Source organism: Chiloscyllium punctatum, chromosome 19 (assembly GCF_047496795.1).
Source record: "Chiloscyllium punctatum isolate Juve2018m chromosome 19, sChiPun1.3, whole genome shotgun sequence".
NCBI classification, from domain to species: Eukaryota; Metazoa; Chordata; class Chondrichthyes; order Orectolobiformes; family Hemiscylliidae; genus Chiloscyllium; species Chiloscyllium punctatum.
In genome coordinates, this window is record NC_092757.1 from 58252202 (window position 1) to 58276726 (window position 24525).

Below are 24525 nucleotides of genomic sequence, written 5' to 3' on the forward strand. Positions count from 1 at the left end.
GTCACCAAATTCAGTCTAGAATGATTTTGACTCAAAGATGGAAGACTTACTTTCCGTAGGGCCCCAGGTCTCCCATAATATACATCGTTTGCACAGGGTTATTCAAGACATGATTATTCCTCACAAACTCCTCAGTTGGCTGCCAGGTAATGATCCGTGACCTTGGAACCTTCCCTTCCCTAATTGTCAGTGTAAACATAAAATGTCAGTGTAAAGGCATTGTAGTTTGCTTCCCACCTTAAGAGCATGACCCAGGTTCAATTCCTGGTTTACATTAACTTAGCTAGTCCCACTCGCATGTAAGAAGTTGAAGTCTCCTCTCTTGGGAACAATAATGCAATGAGTTAGATACTAGCTTTTCACAGCCAGAAATAGTTTCAAAGGTGGAGAGTAAGGCCTCATCTGGGTTACAGGAAGTTCAATGAGAAATTATCTTGGGCTCTTTTATTTTTGTTCTTAGTATACATAAGCTTATAACATTACTGATTTGCAATTTCACTCTCTGAAACTATGAATGCAAACAATATAACATATATGTACTGAATCAAGGGGAAAGCTCTCCACTGATTAGAATCATACTTGACACAAAAGAAGATGGTTATGGTTGTTGAAGGTCAGTCTTCTCAGTTCTAGAACCTCTCAGCAGGAGTTCTTCAGAGTAGTGTTCTTGGTCCTACCATCTTCAGCTGTTTTACCAATGACTATCCCTCTATCACAAGATCAGAAGTGGCAACGTTCACTGATGATTGCACAATTTTCAGCACCATTTGCAACTTCTTAAATACTGAAACACTCTATGCCCAAATGCTACAAGATCTAGACAACGACCAGGCTTGGGCTGACAAGTAGCAAGTAACATTCACTCCACACGTGCCAGGCAATGACCATATTCAACAAAGAGAGAAGCTAACCAGCACTCCTTGACATTCAATGACTACCATCACTAAATCGCACACTACCTGCATCCTGGGCGATCAGAAATTTAATTGTAATTATCCACACAAATACTGTAGCTACAAGAGCGAGTCAGAAACTAGGAACTGTGCAACAAGTAATTCACCTCCTGTTTCCCAAAAGCCTGCCCACCATTTGCAAAGTACAAGTCAAAAGTATGATGAAAACTCTCAACTTGCCAAATGCATAGAAAGCTAGGAAGTGCAAATTAGAATGGACACCTGGTCCATACTAATTTCATGGCTTGTTACTATAGGAGTCAAACTGGAAAAGAAAATCAGCCCAATTGCAATCCATTGATCCATACTGGAAAAGACATAGGCAAACCCTGGTCAGGCTAATTTCTGACAGATCTTTAGTTCTCCATAAATATTCTGTAATCACTATCCAGGCTCTCACACAGGATGAAGAATCAGGAATCAATGAAGTAAAACGACAAGTATGCTTATAAACTACCTAAGATTATAAAAATCTTTAGTATGCCCAATAAATTAATTTAGCAAAATAATGTAACCTAAGAATTATCAGCTTTTTCTCTGTTGTTGTGGTTCTGTTCGCCGAGCAGAACCACAACAACGAGCAGCCGAGCTACAAATCTTCTCACAAACTTTGAGCTTTTTCTCTGTACAGTTACAAGTTAGTGTGAAATCAAAATCAACAAGGAAAAAGAGGTAAAGAAGTCCACCCCTTTTTGATACATGAATCTCCTTTTTTCTGCAATTTCTTCAAATCTCTACTGATATTGTCCACATTAAAGTGCTTCAACTCCGCAACACTACTATCCCACTTTGCTGATGACTTTCACATGAATCTACACAGGACAATGCCTGGGCTCAGTTGTGAAACCACCCACAATCAAACAGCCTCTAATTCTCTACATGCAAACTTGCACATTCAGGGTAGTCAACTGAGTACAGACACTAGATGATACCCACAGATTACAGAACATGTCAGAGAGACTAGAAAAAGAATGATAATAGGAAAATCAAAACAGATTGGTTGCTTCATAGACAGATGAAAGAAAAAATGCAGCAAGGAATGCCTTTATAAATTTGGACTTACTGAAGGATTCACACACCGTAGCAGGCTATGGTTCGAAACACACAACTAACACATAGACCCAAATAAAGACTCAAAACAACTGAAGCAAAATGCTTAGCGTTTTACCAAGCTGGCACAAGGTAGTCCATATTTTAAGAGATATTTAAATTGTATCTCTGTTTAGAACAAAACTTCAATATTTCCAAAGCTTTAATCAAATGAATATTTGCCATCTCTCCACTTACATCATTCTGCGCTCCTGCCTTCTGCGTCGAACGTGTGACATCCTTTCTGCCAGATACGATGGAACCTCCTTTGCTGATGTGGTTGTAGACTGAGAATACTGGAAAACAGGATACACATTTACTACCAACAGCTGACACAACTTCAGTTTGGTTCAGTATTTACATGGCTCTGTAACCAGGGTCACATTGTCACTTAGAGAACCCTATAATGGTCACCAGCTTCTCTATTTCTTAGCCAGTCACAATACATGGTGTGGAAGGTTAAAGGAAAGCTTTGTACCGATCTCTTTGAGTCAATGAGCTGCCTGCTCTAGTACTAAAATGCTGATGGAAGCAGATTAAATCGTAACTTTCAAAGGGAATTAGATATTTACTTGAAAAGCAAAAAAAAACTCTCAGGGGAAGGGGAGTGTGACTAATTGAATAGCTCCTTTAAAGACCAAGGCAGATGCAATTGGCTGAATGGGTTTCTTCTAGACTGTGTGAATTCTCTGGTATCTATTCAGTGTACAAGAATCTAGATTTGATTCACAGTTTGTCCTCGAGTAACTGAGCTTTGACATTTATCTCAGTGGGCTAGGATCAAAAGGATTTAAGAAAAATTAACTACTATCTCCTGCTGGCAGTTGAGTGTGAATTTTGTACTAGCAAAGTATTGGCCTTGACTTCAATGGCCCTGGATAAATATCATACCAACATTTTATGAAGAAAGCACTTGGCTTAAGCACTAAACATGAAAGGAGTGTTTCTGCAAAAAAATACAGAAAACAGCCACACATACATGCAAAGAAAAGAATGATATGTGATGCTTATCTTATTAAAATCAGTATGTCCCATCATTTTTCCAGTAAAAGGACTAAATTCAACAATTCAAATGTGAGTTCTGGTGTTAACTGTATGCAAAACTTGTCATATTTTAACATTATAAATAGAATTTTCTCTCAATATCAGACTATCTGTATTAGAATACATTTTTAGCATGGGAGTTGTGGGGAGGGGTGTAGAAGAAATGGGAAGAGGAATCTTGTGAAAACAACATGTTTGACGATGAAAGCAATTGTAGAGGACAGCAAAGGTCAGGTCAAGGTAAGGAACAAGAATAAACTTAAAAAGGAAATGAAATAAATAGTTATCAACTGTATGGAAAGACCTCTTAACAACAGTTAAATCCTTAGTGCAGTAAAGTACATTGTATTAAAAAAAAAAGGGCTAATACAGTAATCTCCAGGAAGGAATCGCATAAATGGCTGCATGAAGAAGAGATATAGCAAATAAACATTGTGGATAATAACATAATAGAAAGGATAGGGAAGGTGAAGGTATGACGGATTGCTGATTAGACGGATTCATTAGAGAAAACAGTGACAGCAGAAACAGAATCCAGATAGTCTGGAATTAAAGATAAAAAAGGACAACACGTGCTAAAAGGAATAGACCATCAAATTGTGGAAAAGAAGGGGAGGATGAAAATGTGTGAAATGAAGACATAACAGCTGGGCTACAGTCCAGTATATGCTGCATGAGTTTGAGGAACTGGACTGGAATGAAAACGTCTGGTCTCCCTGTTTTATGAAAGATGTTGTTGAACTTGGAAGAGTGCAGAAAAGATTTACAAGGACCTTGCTGGGGTTGGAAAGTTTGAGCTATACGGAGAGGCTGAAGCTATTTCCTCCTGGAGCTTCAAAGGTTGCAGAGTGACCTTATAAAGGTTTATAGAATTATAAAGGGCATGAATAGGTCTTTTTCCAAAACTGAAGGGTATAGGTTTAAGGTGAGAGGGGAAAGATATAAAAGGAACCTAAAGAACAACTTTTTTCACATAGAGGATGTTGTGTGCACAGAATGAGCTGCCAAAGGAAGTGGAGGAGGTAGGTAAAATTACAATATTTAAAAGGCACCTGGATGGGTACATGAATGGGAAAGGTTTGGAGGGATATGGGCCAAATGCTGGCAAATGAAACTAGATTAGTTTAGGATACCTGGTCGGCATGAGCGACTTGGACTGAAGGGTAAGCTTCACAGGACATTGGTTACGCCACTTTTGGAACATTGTGTACAATTCTGGTCTCCCTCCTATAGGAAGGATGTTGTGAAACTTGAAAGGGTTCAGAAAAGACTTACAAGGATGTTATCAGGGTTGGAGGATTTGAGCTATAGATAGAGGCTGTTCCCTGGAGCATCAGAGATAACTTATAGAGGTTTATAAAACCATGAGGGGCGTGGATAGCGTAAACAGACGTGGTCTTTTTCCTGGGTGGGGGGAGTCCAAAACTTGAATACATAGGTTTAGAGTGAGAGGGGAAAAATTTAAAAGGGACCTAAGGTGTAACGTTTTCAAGTAGTTATGGTGTGTGTATGGAAATGAGCTGTCAGAGGAAGTAGTGGAGGCTGGTACAATTACAACATTTAAAAGGCATCTGGATGGGTTTATGAATAGGAAGGGTTTAGAGGGATATGGGCCAGGTGCTGGCAGGTGGGACTAGATTGGGTTGGGTTATCTGGTCAACATGGATGAGTTGGACTGAAGGGTCCATCTGTACATCTCTATGATTCTAGCCAGTACAGATAAACAATAAGTGAAGAAAGAAATAAAAGAAAAAAGAAAAGGATACATTCAGTGTACATAGACATTGTATGGGGAAATAATGATGTTGATAGCTCCAACAATTTATGGGTGCCAACATCCCTCTTGACCCTTTCCCATCCAGTTCCTCTGACCCACCTTTCACCTTATTCCATCTCTTGTTGTGTATTCACTATACTCTGAGTTTCCATTGTCCCATACTGAACAAGCTGCACTCAACAAAAGTCTCAGTTTTATATCTTTACACCCCCACCTCAATGAATTTCAGGAGCGGCAAAACACTGAACCCTATCTCAGTCACTTTCACCTCTATGTCCACTTCTGCTGTCAGATGTCCTGCCTTCAAATCCATGGACTCTTTGACGGGTGTCCAATATTCTCCCTTCACATGGACTCCTCCATCTGGTCTCTGACGCATTCACAATCTCATCATCAAGAACTGTCAGCGTGAAATCAACCACCTTAAATATCTCTGCTGACTACCTCTGAACCTGCTGTACTCTGTTCTCTCAGGTCTAACTCTGACTTTGTTAACAAACCTGGCCACAAGAATAGTACATTGTCTTCTATGTAGCAGAGGCCAAATGTCAACTATCTGATACTTCTTCCTATTTCCCATAGACGGTGACCCCATACCTGAACATCAAGCCATTATTTCCAGATTGTCAATGACCTCATCTCCTTTAGAAATCTTCCCTCCACAGCACTCTACCTCATAGTTCCCCAATTTAATACAGAACATTTTTATGTTCTTCCCCAATCCAGAAACAGAGCTGATCTTCCAGACTCATCATTCTAGTCTATGCCTACACTCCAGTTTAGTTCTTCCCACTTTGACTCTCTTCTTCTACCCGTGTCCAAGCTCTTCCCAATTACATTTGCAATTCTTCTAATGCCCTACAGCATCTCAAAGATTTGCAGCTTTCTGGCCCTAACCACTATCATTATGGATACATAATCCCTCTGCACTTCCATTCCTCAGCAGGATGGTCTGAGGGCTCTCCACTTATTCCTTAAATGAAGGCCTCAATAGTTCACATTCACACCACCACCCTCTGTCTGGCAGAGCCTCTCCTCTCACTGAACAATTTCTCCTTTAATTAATCTAATTCCTTCCAAGTCAATATGTAGTTAATCTTGATTGGCCCTATTTTGCCTGTCTTTTTGTGGGACTTGTGGAATATTTCTTGTTCCATTCCTACTCAGGCTCCCTCCCATAACTCTGTTTTTCTGGTACATCAAAGACTGTTTCAGTTCTGCTTCCTGCTTTCATCTAGAACTAGAAAATAAATCCATTTTGCTTCAAAATGTCCACCCTTTTCTCAGCTTTATCTGGTTCATCTCTCACTCTTCCTTTCCCTTCTTCAACTTCTTTGTTTTCATATACATGAAAGGACTGTCAGCTAATATTCATGACAAATTCACCATTACTACAGTTACTTCGACTCCACATTCTTACAGTGTGCTTCTTGTTTAATGAATCCATTCCATTCTCCCACCTCCATCATACCTATTCCAATGATGCCATCATGCTTCTGACATATTTTCCTTTTTTCTCAATGTAGGAATTCACCACTCTCCCATTCTGAAGAAGTCAAGACAATTCACTATTGCACAGAAAGTTGCCATTTTCTTATACCACAACTGACCCTCCAGAATAATCATATTCCACAGCTGAGAAACAAACATTCCAGCAAAACAAAAATCACCAAATACCACTGGGAATTCACTTCCCTTTTGTAACGTAATTGAAATGGTGGTGAGTATTTGATTATATTTCTATAGATGTCTCTGTTTATATTGTGTGTAGGTTTAGAAATATGTGGCTTTTTATTGGATTATTATGTATCATGTTCTGTTAAAAGCTTTAGAAAATTCCTTGGTATACTTTCCTGTTCTGCAACTGAAATTTTATAGTGTATAAGAATTGGTCTTCAGCCTGTTCATTAATGCCATTGGATTTCCACTTTTAAGGGTGACTACAAGTTCAGGCCTCTGGACTACTAAACCAGCAGTATAACCAGCACAGGATTGCAATGACCACTATCACTGGTATCCGTACACACAGGCGAAGAGGGACACCAGTTTGATTGTGCCAACACATCCATTCTGGGACAGGCTAAACAAAGACATGCACGGAAATTCCAAGAGACCTGGCATTCAAACCGGAACTCCATTAAAAAACATATAGATTTGGACTCCATTTACCATCCTTTCTGAAACAGAATCAAAAGCGATATCACCTACCACAACAAGTTGAGATAGATAAACAGCAAGTGGGAGAGAACACCAACGTTTCACTGGACGCTCGCTGACGATGTTACCTGGCAAGATGACGAAATGTCTGAGAACAAATCTACCAGCTCAGTGAGCAAATTTACAACCTGATCCACAACCTGAGTAATAAATCTTCTCCAAAATCTCAACACTCTCAAAACTTTTAGATAAGTTGACGTGGAACTCACACAGCCCCTTCAATGAAGATTTCCTATTTGTACTACTCAGCAAATCTGCACAATTCCAGAAACACTGGTCCAATATTAACAGTTCTATAACCAACATCTAACAATCAAAGACTCCTTTTAAAATTTTTGTCTAAAATTTGAAATTCATCTTCCATGACATCAAAATATAAATATGTGATAAACACTGTAAATAGACAATGCTTGCAAGATGGAGGGTCATGTAATGCACCTCAAATTACAATATCTGGTGACATTCTTCTGCTATTCTAATACTAACAAGCTTGCCGATAATTCTGTAGCTTACTATTTATATCAACAGCAGTTTTTATTCAATTTCAGACAATAAATCACCATTAAATGCATAAAAAGTAACTCCCATTTTTAAGGAACTCTGTCTTGTTTAAATAGTAGTCTTTGGCACCAAGAAAGAAAGTGCTTGGAAGAAGAAATGCTGGAATCAGTAGAGGCAGACAGTATAGTGAAGGTTTTATACAAAACACAACTCACCAAATGACAGTTTTTTTGTTTGCTCCTGAGATTCATCTTCATCCATTCTCAAAATACTTTCTGACCAGATAGACATGATCTTGAGTACTGAGTCACACTATCATTAAGTTAACCAACCTCAATATGTTGTTTTACTTATTCGAGAGATGTTTCCCAATTCTAAGAGAGCGCAACTGACTTTATTCTTCGGTTAAACAATAGTATTTCACCAACCATATATCAGGTTGTCTTCAAACTTATTTAACTTTCTTTTATTCAATATACAGTACCAGAGGAACACTATCAAATGCTTATAATCCGTATTGTGAACACTATATTACCTTGTTTTGATGTTCCAGAAAAACCACAGAGATTACATTAACTGGAAGATCAGGATTTGTCTGCTATAAGCAATCTTAGCAATTCAATTTGATCCTGGTCTGCTGAATTGTTGACCATTTTTAACATAAAAATGCAGCAATGACTGAGTTTCAGTACCTCTTGCATGTTGGTATATCGGTCGAAGTCAGTATAGGTGAAGATTCGGAAGTTCTTCTTCTCTGTTTCCTCCAAAGACAGGATCTCATTGCGATACTGGAAGTCCAAAGGACTCTGACAGGCATGTTCGCTCTTGAACAGATCGATTTCAAACTAGAATAAAAACAGTATATTCTAGAAAATTCTTAGGGGAGGTGACAGGTTAGTAGTATTATCACTGGAACGTTAATCCAGCTACCCAGGTAATACTCTGGAGACCTGAGTCTGAATCCTTCCAAGATAGATGGTGGAATTTGAATCCAATAAAATTCTAGAATTAGGAGTCTAATGATGATCATGAAACCATTTTTACATGTCAGAAAAACCCATATGGTTTACTAATGCCTTTTAGGAAAGGAAAGGAAACTGCCCATCCATACCTGGTCTAGCTTACATGTGACTCCAGACTCACAGCTCTGTGGTTGACTCAACTGCCCTCTGGGCAATTAGGGATAGACAATAAATGCTGACCTAGCCAGTGATGCCCTCATCTCACAAATGAAGAGAAGAAAAAATGTTCTTTTCACATCACCAATTTCTGTAAGCCCTCTGCAGGCATACAAATAGAAGTGGAACTGATTAGAGGATTGACATATAGATATGGAGGCATACCTGAGTTATTAAATATATACTTGGCATCTGCCTTTATGAGGAAAGAAGATGCAGAGCATGATGAAACATGAGGCTCAGAATCATGAATAATTTAAAAATTGATATGGGGGAGGTGGGGATGGTTATTGGATTGCCTGTCTACTTAAAAGTTAAGAAGGCACTAGGACCAAATAAGATGCATCCAAGGATACCAAAGGAAATGAGTGTGGCAACTGTGGACACAGTGGCTTTAATTTTCCAATCTTCCTGAACTTCAAGACTGTTATCAGAGGATTAGAGAATGGCAAAAAGTTACATACACCTTCATTCATAAAAGGATGTACAGTATAAACATAAGTCCAACAACTACATACCATTCAGTTTAACGTTAGTAGTGACAAAACATTTAGAAATGATAATTCAGGACAAAGCTAATAAACAAATGTGAGTTCAGTAAGGAAAATCAGTATGGTTTAAGGGCAAATTGTATTTAACTAACTTTCACATGATTTTTGATAACGTAACAGGTTGATGAGGGTAATGTTGTTAACATGGTGTACATGGACTTCCAAAAGACATTTGATAATATGTCTCACAACAGATGCGAGCAAAGTAGAGTCCATGGACCGTACAACCATGGATATGAGATTGGCTGAATTGTGTTAAATCTTTGCCTTCTCAGAATGGAGGTAAATGAGATTCTTAATCAGTGTAATAAACCTTGGACCCCTGACTTATACGACTGACTTGGATCTCCTTCTCCAGGGCATAACTTACAAATTTATACTTGGAAACTTGGAAGTATTACAAAAAAAAAGCAAGGATTTCCCAGAATGTGTTGGAATTTGTGGATAAGAAGCAGATGAAATTCAATGCAGAGGGGTTTGATTTGATTTACTATTGTCACGTACTGAGATTCAGTGAAAAGTACTGTATTGCATGCTATCCAGACAAATCATACCTTACATAAGTACGTCAGGGTAATAGAACAGAATGCAGAATATGGTGTTATGCCTGCAGTGAAGGCACATATAAAGATATAATTGAGATTTAAGAGAGTAGAACAATTATGAAAGATGTGAGGGGATAATTTGTTAGGGACAGTGCATGGAGAGTTGCTACACTTCAGCATCATTTTGAAGTTTGGCTTTTCATTTGGGGAGGTCAAACAGAGAGACAATATAAAATAAAATAGTACATATCAAAAAGAGAAGCATAGAATCACAGTGCAGAAGAGGCCCTTTGGCTCGTCAAGGCTTCCGACACCGAGAAACACCTGACTTTCAACCTAATCCCATTTACTGGTACTTGGCCCATCGTCTTAAATATTATGACATGCCAAGTGCTCATGCAAGTACTTTTTAAAGAACGAGAGGTAATTTGCCTCTTCCACCCTCCCAGGCAGCACAGTCTAGACCATCACCACCATCTAGATAAATACGCTCTCCCTCACATCCACACCTAAACATCCTGCCCCTCACCTTGAACCGATGTCCCCTCATAACTGACCCTTCAACTGAGGAGAATAGCTACACCTTACCCACTCTATCCATGCCTCCCATAATCTTGTACACCCCAATCATTTCACCACTCAATCTTCTCTGCTCCAATGAAAACGAACCAAGCCGGTCCACCCTTTCCTTGTAACTTCAATTTTTCACCCCAGGCAGAATCCTAGTGAATCACCTCTGCACCCACTTCAGTGTAATTTGAATGTGGTGAGCAGAACTGCACATAGTAGTCTAGTTGTGGTCTCACCAAAGTTAAACATAACTCCAATATAACTTCCATGTTTTTGTCATCTATATCTTGATTGAACTGAAAATGTGTTGCTGGAAAAGCGCAGCAGGTCAGGCAGCATCCAAGGAGCAGGAGAATCGACGTTTCGGGCATGAGCCCTTCTTCAGGAGCCCTTCCAGATAAAGAAGTACACCACCTTGGCTGGGTTCCCAGATCCATTTATCTGCCATTTGACCATCTGGTTGATATCTTCTTGGAGCCTAAAGAACCCCAACCTCAACGTTAATCACCCTACCAATCTTTGTGTCATCTGCAAACTTACTAATCCAGCCCCGACACAGTCATCTATGTAATTTATATAAATGATGAATAATAGGAGAATCAGCACAGATTCCTGTAGCATGCCACCAGACAGTGGCTTCCAGTCACTAAAGCAACTTTCAGCCATCTCTATCTCTTACAAATGAGCCAATGTTAAATGTTCTTTATTAATCACCCTGTATTCCATGTGCATTTGCCTTCTTTGTAAGTCTCCTATGTGAGACCTTGTCAAGGCTTTGCTGAAAAAGACACAAAAGCATATGGGTCTGGGTGGGACAGCAACTTGGGTTTTATCAACAGACGTACAGAGTAAAAAAGCAATTTATGGTACACCTGTATAAAATATAGGTAAGGCCTGAACTGGATGTTTTTTTCATCTAAGACTGGGCATCACACTTTAGGAAGGATTTGAAGAAATTAGAGATAATGCAAAAAGATTCTCAAAAAATGGTTCGAGGGATGAGAAAGTTCAGTACGTAAGTTAGTTCACTGACGTTTTCAGATGTTTTGTCACCATACTAGGTAATATCATCAGTGAAAGTCTCCAGTGAAGTGCTGGTGATATGTCCCATCTCTCTATTTATAAGTCTTCGTTTGTTAAGGTGGGTGACGTCATTTTTGGTTCTTTTTTTCAAGGGAAGGTAGATAGGATCTAAATCGATGTGTTTAATGATGGAGTTCTGGTTAGAATGCTATGCCTCTAAGAATTCTCAGGCATGTCTTTGTTTCACCTGTCCTAGGATGTGTGTGTTGTCCCGCCAAGGTGGTGTACTTCTTTGTCTATATGTATAGAAACTTCAGTTACGTAGAAAGATTGGAGAAATTGACATTGTTTGCATAAGAGAAGAGTTAGCCAAGATAAGGATGTTCAAAATCATGAGGGGTATGGACATACTAGATAGGGAGAAACTGTTCCTAATGGTGAAAGGATCGAGAAAGGAAAGGTTTAAAGTGAATGCTAAAAGTTAGCAATGGCAATATGAGAAAAACCCTTTTAATGCTACAGGTAGTTAGAATCTAAAATATGCTGGTAAGAGGTGGCGACATGGTTAATAGGCGCTTTTGAAAGGTAATTTGAGGAAAGAATTGCAGGGTTAGAGGGAAAAACAAGGAAATAGCACCAAGTGGAGGTAGCAAACTGGGTAGAAAACTAGCGTAGACACAATAGGTTTAATGGCCTCTTTCTGTGGTACAACTACTCTAATGATTCTGCGATCTGCCCTCACTCTCCAGTCCCTTACTGTTCGGTATTTACTACACTGAGCAACTGCTCAGCATTGCTGCCTGGCTCAATATTCAAATCTGTGCAAGTAAAATGGCTTGCCTCCCATTTGGTCACTGGAGTAGAAGCAGTATCTAACAAATTTTTAATATGCAAGGGGAAAAAAAGCTTCATCTTTACTTCCCAATGACTTCAGTGGTAAGGTTACAGACCACCTATAGAATAGTCTGAGGTCAATCAGTCTCCTCTAAATCACACCAACATAATTGTGCCCCACAAATCCTACCACACCAGCACACTCAGAGCACTGAACCTGTCAATCTAGTCTTAAAATAGTGACTCCTTTATGAATTCAATTTGATTAAAATGAAATTATGTAATTTAGTGGACCTGATGTTAGCATAGGGCTGCTTCTAATCTATAATTTACGGTTGTTTGTTTTAAAAGTATATTGTAAAGCAAAGTATAAAGTGAAGTATATCCCTCAAATAATATCCTTCCGCCTTAACAGTAAACTTCAAAATCAATCACTATTGTTCTGATATCACAGTAAAATGACAGATGAGTTACCTGACTGAATAGCTTCTCCTGCCAACCCACCACAACCTCCTCCTGGTCATGTGTCCGATAACCACCTAAAAAATGAAGGAAAGAAATGACAAATATTGTTGCAGTCTCAAAAAAGGACAAAATTAAGGAATACATTGACATAGATAAAGATAGAGTAGGAGAACATCTTAGTATAGGTAAAGAAACAATAGGGGATTCTCTGTATGCTAGGTGGAGTGTGTCGGTTAGCCCAGTCAGTTATATGGCTAATTTGTGACAGCATAATGTGGTTTCAATTTCTGTACTGGCTGTGATCAACATGAAGAGCCCACCTTCTCGACATTGCCTCTTACTTGAGACATAGTAACTGTCAGGTTAAACCAGCATAATGTCTCTTTTTCTAAATGAGAGAGCAGCCCTTTGGTCCTCTGGGACTATGGCAATTTTTACTTTACGTATCTCTGCATAGATAGGGAAAAATGGGTAATACCTCACCATGGGTAAGGAGAGAATGCTGAAAAGCATTATTACATATCAAGATAAAATGGAGGAATGTTTCAGGAGTGGAAATAGCTTCGGGATAGGCAATATTCCAGTGGTGGTAATGAGAAAGTTCAAAGTTTGGTAGAAGATTTGTAGCTCGGTTGTTCGTTGTTGTGGTTCTGTTCGTCGAGCTGGGGATGCCGGAGGAAACAGCACAGAAGCGCTTCACAGGAGGCTCCCAAGCACTGAGGATGTCACCTAGACAGGGGACGAAACGTTTGCAAGACAAATTCCCAGCTCGGCAAACAGAACCACAACAATGAGAAAGTGTATAAGGTATGAGCAGGTAGGGAAAGAGTTAAGTTTTGGGTTGCATGATAACAGCTCAGCTAGCATGACTTTGACCAGATAAGAACTTGCATTAAACAAAGAGGTTCTGGAGGCAAGGGAAGTGGGTTAACGAGGTAAAAAGCATCCATTGTGTAATGCCAGTTAACAAGGTTAAGAACATCCATCGTATAAAGCCAGATGGCTTAATCTTTACTGTTGATGTTCGCTGATTGTAACGGTCACCCAACAAGATGTTACCTTTTTTGGATGGTGCTCCCTGCAAGTAACTATATAATTCCTTAAGAATCTGCTGTTCGAGAGAAGACTGAGAACTCAGGGCTCTGTGCGTATGGACAATCATTTTCTCTCTCTCTCTCTCTCTCTCTCTCTCTCTGTCTCTCGGAGCCCTGAATAAAGATGAAGGTAAAGTCGTACTGTGTCTCTGAGTGTTTGCTTCGACTGATAACGGGGATAAGGAAATGGGACGACAGTAAGAATAGAATGGGGAAATATCTTAGAACAGGTTAAAAGAAGGAAATTAAGACAAGATTCAAGAGGCAAGTTGGCAAGTATGTTTGAATAGTGATGGAATTAAGGAGGGGAGAATATGGTAAACTAGACTACATTAGAGTAAGGAATTAATGACAGCCCCAGACTGGAAATATTGAGATAAAATCCTAAAGAAAACATGAAGGCGAATTTGTTTAAACTCAGATGTATGACAACTCCAGGAATAAAGTTATTAGAGGTCCTGGTCTAGGAGCCAAAGTCATTGTTACCGAAAACCTACTGAAGTGTTAACCAAGGAATGCTGATGTGAGTACTGTAGAAGGATTGCTATTGGCTGTTTGGAAGAGATTTGGGTTTTTTTTGGAATTGGTACAGGACTATTTTGGGATTAACAGGATGATACTTTTACTGCATATTTAAAACACTTGAATTTTGTGCTTTAAGTAAATAGATTGTTCATTCTATTTTATTATAATTTATTTTGCAAAATTAATTTGTTTTATTGTTAAGACAAAACTTGCACACTTGTGTATCAAAGGGAAACCGACCCCTTGTTAAAACCAAAACAAACATGATTACCAAAGCAGACTTCACTCTGGGATCCAACTTTCCCAATAATAACCTTAGATGGGATTATAATTCTGCAATCAGTGAACATTCCTACTTTTGATCTTATGATAGAGAAAAAGTTATTGATGGTTCACCTGAAGGTGGTTGGGCCTCGAATGCTCCCTGAGGCACTTAGCCTTCGAGAAAAAGAACACTTATAGCAATCTTCGAGCACTCAACTGCAGAGCAAAACTGAGGACAGCATACACCCAAATCTGGAGATGTGCGAAGACATTAGTTTGAGGACAGTAATATAGAAATGCTAATGAAAGAGTTAGCTTGTCTTTACTAACAATACAATCACTCTGTCTCAAATGTCGTACAGCATAACATATCTCTACACTCTCAACCAAACTGTTAAAAGATGCAGTGGCCTAGAACTCTATTATCCCATATTAAACTCACTTTGGAACAAGTTGGTAATTCAAATAACAAGGAAAGCAAAATGTGCATAGGAACTTGAGAAGTGACCTGATAAGAGTTTTATAAAATAATGAGAGGTATAGATAGAGTTGATGGTAGTTGTCTTTTCCCTAAGATGGTGAATTTCAAGACGGGGGCACATTTTTAAGATGAGAGGAGAGAGATTTTAAAAAGACATAAGGTTTTTTTTTACAGCGTGTGATTCGCATGTGGAATAAACTTCCTGAGAAAGTGGTGGACACGGGTATGATTACAACATTTAAAAGATTGGAAAGGTTTGGAGGGATATGGGCCAGGTGCAGAAAGGTGGGACTAGTTTAGTTTGGGATTATGTTAGGCATGGACTGGTTAGACTGAGGGGTCCATTTCTGTGTTGTATGACTCAATGACTGCATGTGATAAATGTGGAGTTTACCTGTCATTCTGCCTGAAGACTGGGTGTCAAACGTAGACATTTCAATGAGATTTTGTCCATGTTGAATTGCTGGTTGCAGAACATGTTGAGTGAAGACTGCCGTTGGGGTTACCCGTTGAAGCCACACACTTCAAAACAAAATTGAACACACTTATCTTCTTGCTTCAGTCAACTTAACATTTAAATTATTGAAATTGTCTGGTTAACAATAAATTTATTAATACTATGAATAACCTGCTAGGAAGCTTGACAGAGTGAGGAGAAAGTGAGGACTGCAGATGCTGGAGATCAGAGTCAAAAAGCGTGGTGCTGGAAAAGCACAGCTGGTCATCAGGTAGCATCCGAGGAGCAGGAGAGTCAACATTTCGAGCATAAGCTCCTCCTCAGGAATATGGAGGCGGGCCCAAACGGGGCTGAGAGATAAATGGGAGGGGGTGGAGTTGTGGGGGGGGGGGGGGGGGGGAAGGTAGCTGGGAATGTGATAGGTAGATGAAGGTGGGGGGTGATGGTGATAGGTCAGAGTGGAGGGTGGAGTAGATAGATGGGAAGGAAGAGGCACAGGTAGGACAATTCAAGAGGGCTGTACCGAGTTGGAGGGTTGGATCTGGGATAAAGTGGGAGGAGGGGAGATCAGAAAATTGGTGAAATCGACATTGATCCCCATGTGGTTGGAGGGTCCCAAGGTGTAAGAGGTGTTTTTCTTCCAGGTGTCCCGTGGCTAGAATCTGGTGGTGGAGGCGGCCCAGGACTTGTATGTCCTTGGTGGACTGGGAGGGGGAGTTGACGTTTTTGACCACAGGGCAGTGGGATTGAATGCGTGTGTCCCAAAGACATTCTCTGAAATGTTCCACAAGTTAGCGTCCTGTCTCCCCAGTGTGCAGGAGATCACATTGAGAGCAACTGACACAGTAGATGAGGTGTCTGGAGGTGGAGGAAAATCTCTGATGGAAATGGAAGGATCATTTAGGGCCTTGGATATTGGTGAAGGGGGAGGTGTGGGTGTCGGTTTTGCACCTCTTGCATTGGCAAGGGAAGGTGACAGGAGTGGAGGGTGGGTTGGTGGGGGGGGGGGGGGGGGGGGGCGTGGACCCATCCAGGAAGTCCATAAGACCATAAGACATAGGAGTGGAAGTAAGGCCATTCGGCCCATCGAGTCCACTCCGCCATTCAATCATGGCTGATGCGCATTTCAGCTCCACTTACCAGATTTCTCCCCGTAGCCCTTAATTCCTCTAGACAACAAGAACCTATCAATCTTGGCCTTGAAGACATTTCGCGTCCCGGCCTCCACCGCACTCCGTGGCAATGAATTCCACAGGCCCACCACTCTCTGGCTGAAGAAATGTCTCCGCATTTCTGTTCTGAAATGACCCCCTCTAATTCTAAGGCTGTGTCCACGGGTCCTAGTCTCCTCGCCTAACAGAAACAATTTCCTAGCATCCACCTTTTCAAAGCCATGTATTATTTTGTACGTCTCTATTAAGTCTCCCCTTAATCTTCTAAACTCCAACGAATACAATCCCAGTATCCTCAGCCGTTCCTCATATGCTAGACCTGTCATTCCAGGGATCATCCGTGTGAATCTCCGCTGGACACGTTCCAGTGCCAGTATGTCCTTCCTGAGGTGTGGGGACCAAAACTGGACACAGTACTCCAAATGGGGCCTAACCAGAGCTTTATAAACTCTTAGTAGTACATCTCTGCTTTTATATTCCAACCCTCTTGAGATAAGAGACAACATTGTATTCGCTTTCTTAATCACAGACTCAACCTGCATGTTTACCTTTAGAGAATCCTCGACTAGCACTCCCAGATCCCTTTGTGCTTTGGCTTTATTAATTTTCTCACCATTTAGAAAGTAGTCCATGCTTTTATTCTTTTTGCCAAAGTGCAAGACCTCGCACTTGCTCACGTTAAATTCCATCAGCCATTTCCTGGACCACTCTCCCAACCTGTCTAGATCCTTCTGTAGCCTCCCCACTTCCTCAGTACTACCTGCCTGTCCACCTAACTTCGTATCATCGGCAAACTTCGCTAGAATGCCCCCGGTTCCCTCATCCAAATCATTAATATATAATGCGAACAGCTGTGGCCCCAGCACCGAACCCTGCGGGACACCGCTTGTCACCGGCTGCCATTCTGAAAAAGAACCTTTTATCCCAACTCTCTGCCTTCTGTTAGACAGCCAATCCTCAATCCATCCCAGCAGCTCACCTCGAACACCATGGGCCCTTACCTTGCTCAGCAGCCTCCCGTGTGGCACCTTATCAAAGACCTTTTGAAAGTCTAGATAGACCACATCCACTGGGTTTCCCTGGTCTAACCTACTTGTTACCTCTTCAAAAAATTCCAACAGGTTTGTCAGGCATGACCTCCCTTTACTAAATCCATGTTGACTTGTTCTAATCAGACTCTGCTCTTCCAAGAATTTAGAAACCTCATCCTTAATGATGGATTCTAGTCACAGGGGGAATGGTCTCTGTGGAATGCAGATAGGGGTGGGGAGGGATTATATATCACTGGTGCTGAGGTCTGTTTGTACGTGGCAGAAATGGCAGTGGATGATGCGTTGTATCTGGAGGTTGGTGGGGTAGAAGTTGAGAACCAGGGGTTCTGTCCCTGTTGCAATTGGAGGGGTGGGGTTCAAGGGCAGAGTTCAAGGGTGGGGTTCCTGCACCTCCACCATTGAACCCCACCCCTCCAAATCGCAACAAGGACAGACCGCCCCCAGTCCTCAACATTCACCCAACCAACCTCCAGATACAACGCATCATCCTCTGCCATTTCCAACATCTACAATCAGACCCCACCACGAGAGATATATTTCTTTCCCACCCCTATCTGCATTCTGCAGAGACCATTCCCTCCACGACTTCCTCATTAGGTCTCCATCCCCAAGCAATGCACTCTCTATTCCCGGCACCTTCTTTTGCTGCCATAAGACTTGTAAAACCTGTGTCCACACCTCCCACCTCACCTCCATCCAAGGCCCTAAGGATCCTTCCACATCCGACAGAGATTTTCCTGCACCTCCAAAAGTCTCATCTACTGTGTCCGTTGCTCTCCATGTGGTCTTCTGTACACTGGGGAACAGGACTTCAACTTGCAGAACTTTTCAGAGAACATCTCCAGGAGACACCCACCACCCTCTGGCCAAACACTTCAACTCCCCCTCCCACAGTGCTAAGGACATGCAAGTCCTGGGCCTCTTCCACTACCAAGGTCTAGCCCCCCAACGCCTGGAGGAAGAACATCTCATCTTCCGCAGTGGGATCCTTCAATCACACAGGTTCAATGTCGATTGCACCAGTTAACTGATCTCCCCTCCCCCCACTTTATCCCAGATCCAACCCTCCAACTCGGCATTGCCCTACCTGTCTATCTTCATTCTCACCTATCTGCTCCACCCGCCACTCCGACATATCTCCATCACCCCCACCTTCGTTTCCAGCTACTTTCCGCTCAGCTCCACACCCCCTCCCATTTACGTCAGCCCCCTTTTCCTCACCGTTCTCCCTCCACCAACACACTCATACATTCCTGATGAGGAGCTTATGCTTGAAATGTTGACTCTCTTGCTCCTCAGATGCTGCCTGACCGGCTATTCTTTTCCAACACCACACTTTTTGACAGCTTGACAGAGTGACTCTGGCATAAATGCAATTTTAGCCAAAGTGCAACAGTGATAAGCAACATTTCACAAGTAAGTTCACGAATCCAACTTTCCATCTCAACATCTAGCTTTTGTTTAGAAAAATAGAACCATCTAGTCAGTTTCTCGTCCAAAAACATCATCCTTAGTTCCCGTTCTACCCCAAACCACTCCCATGTTCTTCTGTCCTGAATATGTTTCTTTTATTTGTTCACAGGATGTGGATATCACTGGCTGGGCCAGCACTTATTGTGCTTCCAGGATTGTCTACATTGCAGTGGGTTTGTAGGGCAGACCAGTTACAGACAGCAGCTTACAAGTATAAGGTCTTTCGTGAAACTGATGAGTTTTATCAACAATGGTTATATGGTCATAGTTAGACTCTTAATTCAAGGCGTTTGTCTATTTCACCATCTGACAAGTTTTGAACCCAAGTTCCAAGGACCACATCAGTGTCTCTGAGTTAAAAGTCTAATAATAATACCACTTAGGACATCGCCTCTCCATACTGAAGCAACAAAACAAGTTTTATTCAATAAGTGCAACAGCTGAATGCTCCAGCCCACAATAATATGACCCACCATCACACGCTACACACCCCTCAAACATTAAACACGATCATTTCCTGACCTTATATTCACCTCATTTAAAACCAAATATTCATTATTCTCACAACGGTGTTCACTTCCCTCCTACACCCTCTCCCCCTCCCGCCCAAAGAACGGGTTATTCTCATTCTCTTCCACCCCAGAAGAAAATAACCCGGGTTAATCTTCTCCTCGCCCCGTACCGGATCCGGAGATTTTTCACCGGGTCCCGGGTCCGGTAAACCGCTTCCACCCGCTCATCGCCGCAATACGCCATGGCCGCGGTCCCTGCGGTTTCCTTGGTAACGGACTAGGCCTCACGCCTCAGCTCCGGCTGCAGCGCGATGGAGCCCTGTGTCCCACCCACCCAACCGGGCTCGGGCAGCAGCGGTGGCGGCTCTCACGTCTCTCGGTTATGAACTGCCCAAGCTGACGCTGCCAGTAATATGCCGCTGCAGACCGTCCTCCTGGTCAACCACCAGCTCACACCGCAACAACTTACACACACACACTCTCTCTCTCTCTCTCTCTCTCCAGAACTGTTCACTCTCTTTCGGTTGGCTCAGTCCCATCAACCAAATAAGATTATCAAATGAGATGCCCCTCCTCAAGGGACACAAGCAATAACCATCTAAATTACAAAGAAGAAAGGAAATTTAACAAACTAAGGGAGATTATTTTCTATACTGTCAATTCAATGTTCAAAATCAGAAGTCATACCACACCGGGTTATAGAGCAATAGGTTAATTTTAAATCGCAAGCGTTCGGAGGGCAGCCCCTTCTTCAGGTGTCCTGTGAATTCTGATTTTGTCCACTCCAGTATAACACGAGCACCTACACATCATGGCAATCCAGTGTTCCTGTAGTACCCAGGAATGCTTACAGGATGGCTTTTTGGAACAGCTTGTCATGGAGCCCACAAGGGAACAGGGTATTCTGGACCCAGTGCTATGTAAAGAACCAGACTTTATAAAAAATCTTAAAGTAAGGGAACACTTAGGAAGCAGCGATCATAAAATGGTAGAGTTCAGTCTGCAGTTTGAAAGAGAGAAGGCAAAATCAGATGTAATGGTGTTACAGTTAAATAAAGGTAATTATGAGGGCATGAGAGAGGAACTGACGAAAATAGACTGGAAGCAGAGCCTAGCAGGGAAGACAGTAGAGCAAAAATGGCAGGAGTTTGTGGGTTAAATTTAGGACACTGTACAGAGGTTCATCCCCAAGAAGAGAAAGATTATCCGGGGAGGGATTAGACAGCCATGGCTGACAAAGGAAGTCAGGAAATCTACAAAGAAAAAGAGAGATCCTATAAAGTGGCCAAGAGCACTGGGAAATCAGAAGATTGGGAAGGCTACAAAAACAAACTGAGGATAACAAAAAGAGAAATAAGGAAGGAGAGGATCAAATATGAAGGTAGGCTAGGCAGTAATATTAGAAATGATAGTAAAAATTTCTTTCAATACATAAGAAACAAACGACAGGCAAAAGTAGACATTGGGCCACTTCAAACTGATGCTGGAAGCCTAGTGATGGGAGATAAGGAAATAGCAGGAGAACTTAATAAGTACTTTGCATCAGTCTTCACAGTGGAAAACAAATATCCCAACAATTAAAGGGAGTCAGGGGGCTGAGTTGAGTATGGTTGCCATTACAAAAGAGAAAGTGCTAGAAAAGCTAAACGGTCTTAAAATTGATAAATCTCCTGGCCTCGATGGGCTACATCCTAGAGTTCTGAGGGAGGTGGCTGAGGAAATAGTGGAGACATTGGTTGAGATCTTTCAAAAGTCACTGGAGTCAGGGAAAGTCCCGGATGATTGGAAGATCGCTGTTGTAACCCCCTTGTTCAAGAAAGGATCAAGACAAAAGATAGAAAATTATAGGCCAATTAGCCTAACCTCGGTTCTTGGTAAAATTCTAGAATCCATCATTAAGGATGAGGTTTCTAAATTCTTGGAAGAGCAGGATTGGATTAGAACAAGTCAACATGGATTTAGTAAGGGGAGGTCGTGCCTGACAAACCTGTTGGAGTTCTTTGAAGAGGTGACAAGTAGGTTAGACCGGGGAAACCCAGCGGATGTGGTCTACCTAGACTTCAAAAAGGCCTTTGATAAGGTGCCACACGGGAGGCTGCTGAGCAAGGTGAGGACCAATGGTGTTCGAGGTGAGCTACTGGTATGGATTGAGGATTGGCTGTCTGACAGAAGGCAGAGAGTTGGGATAAAAGGTTCTTTTTCAGAATGGCAGCCGGTGACAAGCGGTGTCCCGCAGGGTTCAGTGTTGGGGCCGCAGCTGTTCACATTATATATTAATGATCTGGATGAAGGGACTGGGGGCATTCTAGTGAAGTTTGCCGATGATACAAAGTTAGGTGGACAGGCAGGTAGTACTGAGGAAGTGGGGAGGCTGCAGAAGGATCTAGACAGTTTGGAAGAGTGGTCCAGGAAATGGCTGATGGAATTCAATGTGAGCAAATGCGAGGTCTTGCACTTTGGAAAAAAGAATACAAACATGGACTACTTTCTAAACGATGAGAAAATTCGTAAAGCCAAAGTACAGAGGGATCTGGGAGTGCTAGTTGAGGATTCTCTAAAGGTAAACATGCAGGTTGAGTCCGTGATTAAGAAAGCGAATGCAATGTTATCAATTATCTCAAGAGGGTTGGAATATAAAAGCACCGTTATGCTACTAAGGCTTTATAAAGCTCTGGTTAGGCCCCATTTGGAATACTGTGTCCAGTTTTGGTCCCCACACCTCATGAAGGACATACTGGCACTGGAGCGTGTCCAGCGGAGATTCACACAGATGATCCCTGGAATAATCTAACATATGAGGAATGGCTGAGGATCCTGGGATTGTATTCGTTGGAGTTTAGAAGATTAAGGGGAGATCTAATAGAAACTTACAAGATAATACATGGCTTGGAGAGGGTGGACGCTAGGAAATTGTTTCCGTTAGGCGAGGAGACTAGGACCCGTGGACACAGCCTTAGAATTAGAAGGGGTAAATTCAGAACAGAAATGCGGAGACATTTCTTCAGCCAGAGAGTGGTGGGCCTGTGGAATTCATTGCCGCAGAGTGCAGTGGAGGCTGGGACGCTAAATGTCTTCAAGGCAGAAATTGATAAATTCTTGATGTCACAAGGAATTAAGGGCTACGGGGAGAATGCGGGTAAGTGGAGTTGAAATGCTCATCAGCCATGATTGAATGGCAGAGTGGACTCGATGGGCCGAATGGCCTTACTTCTGCTCCTATGTCTTATGGTCTTAAAATTCAAGTATATTCATGGATGTTGGGTGCTACGTGGTAGCAATTATAACATGTATAGAATCACTCTTGTGTTTCATAGTATTTACAGCCCAACCAATTTCAGAATTTATCTCAATCACAAGTGTCTTCCCACCTTACTTCATCTCACCCTGTCAGTTTGACATTCTATATCTGTATGTGAACATACATAACAGGGGTAAGACACTTGAGCTGCACAGTCATTTACTAAGATCATGACTGATTGCAACTTAACTCCACATGATTGCTTAAAAGGGGTCATTGAACTCTATTAACTTTATTTATGTCTCCACAGATGCTGACTGACCTTCTGAGTATCTCCTGAATGTTGATTTTACTTTGATTAAAGAATTTTCCATAGAATTTCTTACTGATTTATTAGTTTGTCAGCCTCCCAAATCACGAGACAATGGCTTGCACTTTGGGAGTCAATTCTGTTAAACATCACTTACTGTGATGCAGAAGTCCTACTCCTGCACAGCAGTCTCTGTTGCACTTGCTGCAGATAAAGGCAATGCGCTGAGACATTTCCCATTTCTTCCCTCCTCTTCTGATAGCCCCTCTGAATAATCATTCTCCAGGGATCTCAACATTCAATGGCTGTCTCCTGATTCAATGTTTCCTTATTTCATAGCTCATCTGTAGGTGTGTTGTAGTAAGTTTGCAGATGACACCAACATTGGAGGTGTAGTGGACAGTGAAGAAGGTTACCTCAGGTGTACAACGGGATCGTGATCAGATGAGCCAATGGGCTGAGGAGTGGCAGATGGAGTTTAATTTAGATAAATTTGAGGTGCTGCATTTTGGAGTGGCATGGATAGTATAAACAGAAAGTCTTTTCCCCGAGGGAGGAGGAAGAGATGTGTGTGGACAGCCAAAGCTACAGAGTGAGGGGAAAGATATAAATGGGACCCAAGGGGCAACTTTTTCACACAGAGGGTGGTGCATGTATGGAATGAGCTGCCAGAAGAACTGGTGGAGGCTGGTACAACTGCAGCATTAAAAGGCATCTGGATGGGTATATGAATAGAAAGGGCCAAGATTAGGTTAGGATATTTGGTTGGCATGGATGAGTTGCACCGAAGGTCTGTTTCCCTGCCATACATTTCTTTGACTCTAGATCTAGACATCCAGTAGATTAGATTCAGTGTCCAAATTATCACACATGTCAATGTTTCTGGACAGATGATGACAAGTCACTGCAGATATATTTTGAAAATTCTGTATGCTTTCACGAACGATGACCTCAAAGTTGGTGACTTTGATCAGCATCCTCAAAGATGCTGAGGATACCTTGTCTACCATAAGTAATCCCTGTCTCACTACTATACAGAAATTCATGGGGGATGTAAACTTAGTAGATTTGCAGTTTGGTATCTTCAGGTTGCTGTTGGTTTACACTGCAGAAATGAGTGGCTTTTTTTAAGATTAGATTACTTACAATATACAAACAGGCCCTTCAGCCCAACAAGTCCACACCGACACTCCGAAGAGC

At 41.7% G+C, this 24525-nt stretch overlaps 1 protein-coding gene across 5 annotated transcripts in view; it reads right to left on the reverse strand.

The window, feature by feature from the left end:
* The window catches only part of mks1 (MKS transition zone complex subunit 1), a 67253-nt gene extending 46651 nt beyond the window's left edge, over window positions 1–20602 (reverse strand). Inside the window, exons 1-6 of one of the 5 annotated variants that reach the window (XM_072589453.1) lie at window positions 20584–20602; window positions 15506–15633; window positions 12757–12821; window positions 8274–8426; window positions 2241–2338; window positions 51–179 (exon numbers count right to left, since the gene is read on the reverse strand). In XM_072589453.1, coding sequence (XP_072445554.1) covers window positions 51–179; window positions 2241–2338; window positions 8274–8426; window positions 12757–12821; window positions 15506–15545 — 485 coding nt within the window. In that variant the 5' untranslated portion in view covers window positions 15546–15633; window positions 20584–20602. Of the gene's footprint in view, window positions 1–50; window positions 180–2240; window positions 2339–7071; window positions 7145–8273; window positions 8427–12756; window positions 12822–15505; window positions 15634–19947; window positions 20246–20464; window positions 20555–20583 lie in introns of those variants that run through there. The other 4 variants (XM_072589452.1, XM_072589451.1, XM_072589449.1 and 1 more) reach the window with 4 other exon arrangements.
* Between the last annotated feature and the right edge of the window lie 3923 nt (window positions 20603–24525).